Source organism: Corvus cornix, chromosome 1A, assembly GCF_000738735.6.
Source record: "Corvus cornix cornix isolate S_Up_H32 chromosome 1A, ASM73873v5, whole genome shotgun sequence".
Lineage (NCBI taxonomy): Eukaryota > Metazoa > Chordata > Aves > Passeriformes > Corvidae > Corvus > Corvus cornix.
Genome location: NC_047057.1, coordinates 19,129,677 through 19,139,421, shown reverse-complemented (window position 1 = coordinate 19,139,421; position 9,745 = coordinate 19,129,677). Strand labels below are relative to the sequence as shown.

The window sequence follows — 9,745 nt, the reverse complement described above, 5'->3', positions numbered from 1 at the left end:
TTTCCCAACTGAGAAGTGTGACCCATGAACCACATTGACATACTTCTACCTTTTACATTGTGCATACATGTGTAAAAACAAAAGCAGTATTTTCCTTGAAGATGGTAACTGCATTCTATAATATTAAAGTGTACAAAAGCAAGTGCAAAAGGACCCAAGTTTTGTCCAGGACTTGTCTACATGTGAATGTTATTTTGTACTTGCTCTTTAAGCTGAGAGCTCTTCTAAAAAAACCGAACACCATGTATGATAATAAGCATTTGTAATCTGACTTTTACTGAGTAATAAATGCCCAATGCTCAAATATAAATCAAGTAGTTTATTTTGCAGAAACTGATGCCAACATGCAAACTATTACAGTCAAAAGGTTATTAAATTGTAGCTATTAAGTATCACAATCAGTCCTTTGCTACTTTGCCCTGCAGATGTCATGGGAATACTAGTCAAAAGTTCTAGATGGTATCTTGCAATACAGTAAGCATAATCCATCTCCATTATGATCTCTTCCCTGTTCTCTCAAGAGAGCATGAGCACACTAACAAAATCCAAGGTTGGAAGCAGTGGTTTGTGAGATGTGGTACATTCTAACACAATCCTGAAGCAAGAGGTCTTTCCGAAGGCAACTAGAAGAGATCTTAGTTAAACAATTTCTTGAGTTGAATGTAGAATATTGACATGGCATCAGTGCTGGTATTTTCAGCACCATACTGCAACAACACAAACCATCTATCCTGGCCTGTCATGAACGAAAGCAATTTAAGCAGCATAATACAACATCAAAGATACTGGGCTGAATAGTCTGGAGTGCTGCTCAAATGCAGCTGTGACACCCTGGATGCACTCTGACAGTGCAGTCTGGGTGAGAGGCAGATCTGGGCACTCCACCCTGTATCACAGTAAGTGCAGGTACCCTATATCCTGGGCTTTGATGTTTTACCCCACTTGCCATCTTGTAAGTTGCAGTATCTGCATATTGTGCATTGCAAGGGAAAGAAGCACAGTGCACACCAAGAACAGAAGTGACATGAGAGGACTGTAAACAAGGCAAACAAAAGCTTTCTTTCTTCCTTCATTTGCTTCTCTGTAGCCTATAGTCCTATCTAACACACTTCTGTTTGTTACAGAAAGCCATCTTGTTGTACTGGCAATTCTTAAACACAGTGTCTAGTTGTCCAGCTACTCCTAAAGTGCAAGACTTAATCACCAAGGAGAGGACAAGGAAGAGAGAAAAATACTGTTTAATGGGAAAGCACAGTGCCAAATTAAGCCAAGAGCAGAAATACTGCTAACCTATCATTTTGTTTTAATTTTGCCAAAATAAAACACAATACTTTATTTTATACCTTGTTTACAGAAAGGCAAAACACAGTTTTAATTTTCTTTTTTTCTTTAACTGCCAGTTAAGGCATTGCTCTGACATACACCACAGCAGATGGATGGACTGCAGTGGAAACCAAGAACACCCTGTGTGATCTCAGCTGTATATACAAAGGCCTTAAAAACTAGGAGTAGGGTTTTGGCTTAAGGTACTCAGCATCAGTTGAATGGAGACATTTAATGTATCATTCCAGTTCACATCCTAGATATGTTACTGTAACACTCCCACAACAATGATGTGACACATCTACGTTCTTGGGACAGTCCAGTTTTAGGTGGCACTACACAAGTCCAAGAAAACTGAGAAGCTGAAACAATTACAGAATAAGGAAAAGCTTACATAGGAGTCCTTCAATACTTTTCTCCTGATGCCTGAAGGATTCAGGCATCCTGTTCTTTGCAGAGGCACAGCAATACACATTTTAAACACAGAAGCTAGTAAGTTGCCAGTACTATTTTATCTTATTAATTACAACTTTTTCACTTCTTTTAAAAAAAAAAATCTTGTTTGCAGAAACTTCTATCCATTTCAGAACATGTGCCTCTCTCTGAGGACAACAGGCGCTTGATCTGCTCAGGACTGAGTTTCTGTTAAGTGTTAGTTTCAAAACAGTTGAATACTAAAACCGTGACTGCATCCTGAATACCAAAAAACTAGTCACACCTGTCAATTAAAGAGAGTCACATAAAAATCTTGCTTACCTTTCCATAAACAACATGATTTTTTGATTATAAAAACCCAGTAGTATAATCTGGTGTATAATACCCATTTAACACTGTATTTATTACATGTTATCAGAAGGGACATACTTAAATCAAATTCCAAGCACTTCGTTTTTAACTACAGTGAAATCACCTTAACCATTTCTGCTGTACACTCCCCCACCTTATGATCATCAAATATGCCATCATCATTTGGGGATACATAAGATACCAAAGTCAACAACAGCTCATATTTAATAATTAATACTCAGACTCTCTTATGGGATGGGAGAAAACAGAGTTACATTACATGTCATTATGTTCACATAACATTTACTTAGGAATGCAAAATCCAATCCTACTATGATATCACAGGTTGTTGTATTGATCAATCTTTCAAATGACACTAGCTCTAAAAATACTGTAAATGGATCGATATCTAGCAAGGTTAAAGTGAAGACAAGACACTTACTTCTGCAGGTGTTCCAGCTCTGCGGGGAGGTCACAACCTATATAAACTCTGTTCATTAAACTGTATTCTAACAGTGCACAAAAACAGGGATCCTACAAGAGAAGATTAATATGTAACTGTAATCACGGTGCACTGTGAAGTGAATTTTCAAACAAATTAACATGGCACATGAATGTAAGAGATTTAATAGGACCTCTTCCAAAAACAACTCTACAAATGGTGCAAGCATGGTGTAACATGTGAGGAAGGTATCTACAGCTGCTCTAAATTACATGTAATTACATGTTAGGTATGGGTGAATTAAATTTTTACTCAGACCATTTCTGGAATACTGTTTTCCTTCTTGTTCCTGAAGTAAGACTAAATAATAAAACAAATAAAATAGAATAAAATTAGATATTAAGACAAGCTCAACTTATTCCTGTGAAAGGACCATGCATGAGTTCAAAAGGAGTCCTCTTCCCTGGCACTCATTGCATCAATTGGGAACAATCACTTCTGCCACACTCCATTTAAAAAGTGAAGCAATTGCATTTTGTGAAGAATCTGATTGCATGAGTTTATTCGGAACATGCTTACTGGACTTGCAGGCTGCTGGAGAACTTTAGAGGAGGTCAGAGCCTCCATGCTGGAAACAAAAAGGAGCTAGGAGTCTGCATGCACAGAGCACCACTTCCTTTGCGCTTGGAAATCTACTGTATGTGTTCCTGAACTGTCCTTTCGTATGGGAACCCAAGGAGTTCAGATATTCCTAAATGCAGACTGAGGACAATGTACAAATTCCTAGCATATTCTGATGCTCCCTCACATCAGGTTAAACCACAAAATCATTCAACTGCTGTGGCAAATAACACATGCAATTCAAAGATATGAACCCAAAACTTACTTTCACAAGAACGTGAGGGTTTCCCACGACAATCAGCAAAGCTTTTGCTCTAGTAATTGCTACATTAAATCTCTTTGGGTTACAGAGAAAGCCCAAACAGTGTTTTTCATCATCAATTAGGACTTTCTGAGATCGTACCTAAAATTAATTATAGATAGTTTTAGAAATAAAATAGTAAGATCACAACACAGGGTAACTTTAACATATTTCCTTACTCCAACAATCCACTCAGGTGAATGACATTTCACAATGTGTCTTTCAGTACGCCTTCTTCAATAGCCTCATCAGTGTGCTTTGACTTAGCATAGGAAAAACAGCCAAAGCAAGTAGTGTGCTAAAACTATGACTCATTAGATTTTCACCCATATTTCATCTATATTTGAACCTATCTTTGAAAAAAGAAAATTTTCATAACCTAAATAACGAGTTCTTATAAATAAGACCATAGTACATACTTAGAACTACTTTAAGAGAGATCCAATGGTGGATTGAAAAGCTATGGTACGATGTGGAACACTGAAAGTAAGCTCAGTACCATTGCCCTCAGGAAAAAAACCACAAGTGAGAAAACCCCAGAGTCTTCCTCCAAGCTACAAATGTGAAATACTACTACCATATTTTAAACAGAAAGCAACAGATTTTTAATAATCCAGATTTTAAAGAGCAAAATAACTCTACATGCATGCACTTAATAAGCTCTGCTTTCAAATACTGTGACAGACTGACAAAAATATGGCTTCTAAATTTTCTTTTAGAGGCCTATATCAAAAAGGAGACACAAAGAATTACACATGTAAAAATTCTCAAAAGGACCACAGTAAATTTACATACTGTTGATAAGATGATAACCATATACTCCTGCCCTTGAAACTCTTCTACTGTGCCAACTTTTATGTCTTCCAAATCAATACTTCTGAGAAGAAATCTAATTTTTTCCACCTACAAAAAAAAAAAAAAAAAACCAAAAAACCAAAGCAAAACCAAAGGGTTTGAATTTAGTTTTACATTTGAGAGTGGGCTGCTTTAAAACCAAAACCATACCACATATATATGTATGCGCTTCAACATGGCAATGTCGAAAGGAATGACTACACCGAGCTTAACCATCAATCATTAGCAAGATTTTAGAATAAAATAGTAACTTTTCCTACAAGAAAGTGTCACAGTTAATACACAACTTAGAGACTACTCCTTCATCTTCTACCATAAATTGAGCAGAAGGCGAGAGATTTTTAGTAGTCCAGATTTTAAAAAGAATAACTTAGATCCTTAAACTCTCTTTTTCCAGTATGCATCATATCCGAAACCATGCACACCACAGACGTGGCAGGGCAAGCAGCTTCCCTTAGCCCATCAAGAAGACTACAAAGATTCCACCTTTGCTTGCCAGATGCATCATGCAGAGTGAAAGGCAGATGTGAGATATGATCTTAAGTACCCTCCCAAACCAGAAAGAGAACAAGGAGTTTCAGGCACTGCGATCCTGGTACATGTGGGATTGCTGTACTGCCATCTGCTAAAAGCTGTTTAGAGATTTTAACTGAAGTGCTCCAAAAGATTTAAGAAGAAATCATGCCTGACTAAGCTGAAGATTATGGTCAAACACTACTTTCTAATCAGTGCTCCTGCAATACAAAGTGACTTTCTTAATGTGGACCATACTATCACATGCCTTGTATTATGGGCAGATGAAGGACACATTAAATCATGTGAAATCATCATTTAGGGAGTATAAGAAATTCAGTCATATCAATTCTATGAATACATATTTGAAAAAACCAAATGACTGCAAACACAGGCAGGTGCATGCACCTGACCCGTCGGATCGGTACAAGCTTTAATTTGCAAGTGAGGTTTCTTCACAAGGGCTTGGTCTTTTCTACACACCTCCCAGTGTTTCCCCCAAGCCACATGTGCAAGGTTACGAACGCTGAGATGTGAATACCAAAAAGAATTATGTGCACTGTCCAAAACCTTCTCTGCAACAGAAAGGGGATTAAGTTTATTTTTAAAATGAAAGTAAACATCACATATTTAACACACCTCGATACAAATACATTAAAAAATAAAGCACAGCATTTCAAGTTAATGTTCAGCATTGTCTAGAGGTTTCAATAGCAGTACAAACTTCAAGTCTGACTACAGGACAGCTAAGAAGTCACAGTAATTGTTTCCTCTAGTCTCCTCAAGGCCACAACAAGGTGTCATGCCACCTACTTCACAATAATTCCCTTTTGTTCCAGTCTTCAGTGCAGAGAGTGACAGAATCAGACTGCTGTTCCAGCTGTTGGATAATAAATTCTTGACTTGCACTCTTTAGTTCCAGCAACTGAAAAATCTCTTCTATTTCCAAATTGGTCTCCTTAATTGCTTGATTTTTAAAACTAAAAAACCAGTAGAACGTCACTATTGCTGTCTTTCTCTAGGTTCAGATTTCAACGGCAGCACCGTTGATGACTGATAATACACTGTGTAACATCACAATTTCACACAACAGTGAAATTCTGACATATGCCCTCCTGCTTGAACAAACCACAGCCACCATATAAATACATGAGATGAAATACAGCAACTTTGAAGCTCTTAGGACATCAGACCTGTTAAACATTATACCTGTTTACGATATGGTGCAATCACTCCAATATCTGTCACTGATACTGCAGAGGCTTCACTTTTAGCCAGTTGGCAGCAGTACTGCATTACTTGAACTGCTTCAGTTGGATTAAACCATGAAGGACTGCAACCTTCACGTGTTTCACTGCCCTGTATTAGGGGAAAGGAAATGACACGATGGAGATCAGGTGCAGAAATGACTATGTATTTATTAATAGATTATTCTTATACCTCCTGAATGCAAAAAAAGTGATGGAATGTTATATATAATTTCTTTTCCTCTCTATACACCTTTTCTAATGAACAAGTATCACCTCACAATTTATATATATTTTTTATACATTTATAAATATAATTGATATGACAACATTATTATAAGTATGCAACAAAGGAGTTACATCTCAACTCAGAGTAACATGTGCTAACAAGCTGGTATCTTGCTTTTGTGCAAGACGGAAGAGCTCAAAACCAAGCTTCTCCAAGCAGCAGGTATTACCACTTCTTATTAACTTCTTGGAAGACTAAAGAAACCTTACTTTCCAAGGTACTATTTTTTCCTCTGCCAAGTTAAACCCTCATGATCCTTCAGTTTTAGAGGCTTGTATCCATCCTAACATAGCAAACTCTCATCAAAACCAATCTAAAGCAGCTGATGGTAACTCCATCCTGGTCATCTGCTATGAATTTAAACCTGTATGAAAATGTCTCCACAATGCACCTCAAGAGGCAGCTGCTCAAGTTCTTAGCAAACATTTGACTTCAGCAGTTGTTTCTAAAACCAGATGGCTAGGAAGTCACATTACTTGTGAGAGACAGTTTAATCTTTTTCATGTCCTTTCTAGAATTTATTCTAAAGAAATCAGCAAACTGCTAGCAAGCCTATACAGTTCACTGTATGAACATTTTACATACCTTTATTCCATGAAAAATTAATGGAAATCCCTTCCTGGGCAATTTCCCCCAATTCAAAAAAGAAGTTACTACTGAAGTATCTGCACAAACTTCTAGCTCCTTATGATAAAACAATTTAGATGGCAAGGCAAGCAATGCAGAATGCGACCTGTAGTTCTTTCTGAGTTTAGTGATCTGCAAAGACAAACCCCAAAATCAGTAACTGAAACAGGTAATTATTCATCAGACTTCTCAGAACACACCTACTACCTTACCATCTGCTAGCATTCAGCATTTCTAAAGCTGCCGAAGAACTGTATTCAAGGCAAAAACTGCAGGTGTGGTGTTCTGTAAGTAAAAAGTACACCAAAGCAGTTTTTTTGAAGGACCATCTCCTTCCCCTCCAAAGGGGAAACCAAGAGAATTGAATGTACATGATAGATGAATTGGTCATTCTCCAGTTTCTTAAAACATTTGATCTACAGACATATCATCTTTTTTTAAGGGACAGATTATTTCCATGGAGTTTCCATGGATGTAACATGTTCTTCTGAGGAAGTACTTACAGGCAAAAAGGGAGCATCAGAACAGCTGATAGAAGCTGGCCTTAAGACATCTGAAACTATTTGTCTTTAAATGAAAGAACAGTCTCAAGGAAGCATTCCAGACAGTAATAACCAGCTCAAAAAAACCCAGTGCTGTAGAAAGGATAATGTAGGATATTCCAGTTGAAACGTATCCTTAAAGCCCTCACACTTCCTGCTCTCTCACTATGCCAAATCTCCTTAAGCACTGCATATGGAACACAACAACCAAAGTTTGTGGTAACAGATTTGAGGAGGGCCAAATACCCTCACTTTCACCTTAAATCTGCCATCAGATTTCCTGCCTTCTCTACTTCCACGGTCATCTAGTCATCCTTTGCTCTCAGTTTAATTCTTCGAAATATGTTACCATGAGAATAGGAAGGCATCTTAGGAAGCTTAAAATCAGCCCTGTTTTTCAGATTCAGACAGTAATTGAAAGCAGCTCAAACATCTGTACATGTTTAAATACTATGCTACCTCTGCCACTTAATGTGGACTTTAGCTACTTGCCCATACAAGAGTCTGGGGAAGCTATCCTTCAAAGGAAGAGATGATCAAGAAATAAGAACAGTTTCTCTTCTTCCCTTTGTGAAACATGATGTTTGCAAAATTTATCATCAAAGAAGAGATTCTGCTTAATTCTTCTACATTAAAAGCAGAAATTTCATTTTTTCATCTTGAAAAAATAAGTTATGATGGTATGGTAAATGCGGACAATGAAGATGAAAGGGAATTTGAAATTATTGTGCACCATATTTGACTTATACTGCTTAAGAATAGAGGACCCCTTCAAGGAAAAGTTTTAACATGCTGGAGGGCTCAGCATCTTTACTGTTCAGACTACATATGCAAACTAATCAAGCTTTTCTAGAAAACTAATGCTCAAGATAGACTTGTCACTAAGCATCAGGGAGCAAAATCATGGTAAGTAACCACAACTTCTCCTTTTTTGACTGAGCTGAAAAGGGCTAATGGAAAGTTTAACTCACCAATAAAGGATTATATGCTCCACAGGAACCAAAAGCATCCTCATCTCTCTGATATAGCTCTCTTGATGACAGTCTTTCTAGCAAGGACATACTTAATCCAAAAGTCTGCGCAAGTTTCGATTTTATTGCTGGCCCTAACTGCTTTGGATCTCCAACGAGAATTATCTGTATATGAAATTTAAAAACATCCATCTTAGATTAAACCAATTGTTATTGAAACTTCATTTTATAATGACATACACATTTCAGAATTCAGAGATCAATTAATATCTGCTTTCCTTCAAACACTTTTTTGCAAAGGACAGAAGTATGTTTTTGTCTTAAATGGAACGCATACTTTTATTTTGATATCTTCCACACACTGACCCAGTCCTACCAACATAGACTTGTTCTAGATGTAAAGAAAGTTGTTTTAGTGTAGAGAATTGATATTATGCATGAATAATCTCTATTAAAAAACTCATTACCAAAATGGCTGCTTGCCTTCTACATAATTCACAAAATATGAAAATAAAAAACAAGCTTTTTCCCTTTCAGTAAATGATGTTAAGAGAACTACCTGCCCATCAGCTTCTGAAACCAACCCAACTGGAATCAGACTCTCCGGTTCACTTGCTTGGCCTGCCTCATCCACAATCACATGAGTGAAATGTCCAAGCCTGTAATTAAACAACATTAACCTGAAACAGGGCTCTTTTCAGATTACTTCATTCTGCCACCCTGTGGTTGACCTCAGCAATTCTGTTAACATCCTTGACAAGCAAGTATGCCAGGCAACCCCACAGACACAGAACAAAGATGGGTATTTCCAGAAGGAAATATAGAAAAAACAACTCTGTAACTTTAAGTTCTCATCTTTGATTTCACTTACATACTCTGATATACATAACCCTTAATTAAAACATTGTTTGTACCAATAAGCTTCCCTTATTCTCGGTTTCCTTAAGGTATTAAGTTAAAACAATGCACTTGATATAGCAAAGACAATCCCCAAGCTTTGTTTCTGCCAAACAACTCAAGATAGTAAGGCTTCAGAGTGTCCTTTTCCAAAGGTAAAATCCAAGACAGAGACAACCTTGGTTAATAGCACCTGATATGATTGATAGTTGTTTACAGTTAGTAAAGGTGGCTTGGTAAAAGCCAAATACAATATAATTTTTAGTGTGGCAATCATTTTGAGCCAAAATCATTGTCAAGAGCAATACAATTTCCACTGGTGGCAGAGAAG

The 9,745-nt window shown here is 37.1% G+C and overlaps 1 protein-coding gene across 5 annotated transcripts in view; it reads right to left on the bottom strand.

Annotated features, from left to right (window-relative positions):
- Nucleotides 1-299: 299 nt before the first annotated feature.
- MOV10L1 (Mov10 like RISC complex RNA helicase 1) overlaps nt 300-9,745 on the bottom strand; it is a 35,480-nt gene continuing 26,034 nt past the window's right edge. For 4 of the 5 annotated variants that reach the window (XM_019283527.3, XM_020585230.2, XM_020585231.2 and 1 more), the window contains 8 exons: nt 9,077-9,176; nt 8,518-8,682; nt 6,963-7,136; nt 6,051-6,200; nt 4,269-4,376; nt 3,438-3,575; nt 2,552-2,643; nt 300-2,041 (listed from right to left, as the gene is read on the bottom strand). In XM_019283527.3, the coding sequence (XP_019139072.3) occupies nt 2,032-2,041; nt 2,552-2,643; nt 3,438-3,575; nt 4,269-4,376; nt 6,051-6,200; nt 6,963-7,136; nt 8,518-8,682; nt 9,077-9,176 (937 nt within the window). In that variant the 3' untranslated portion in view covers nt 300-2,031. Of the gene's footprint in view, nt 2,042-2,551; nt 2,644-3,437; nt 3,576-4,268; nt 4,377-5,412; nt 5,822-6,050; nt 6,201-6,962; nt 7,137-8,517; nt 8,683-9,076; nt 9,177-9,745 lie in introns of those variants that run through there. The other variant, XM_020585233.2, reaches the window with a different exon arrangement.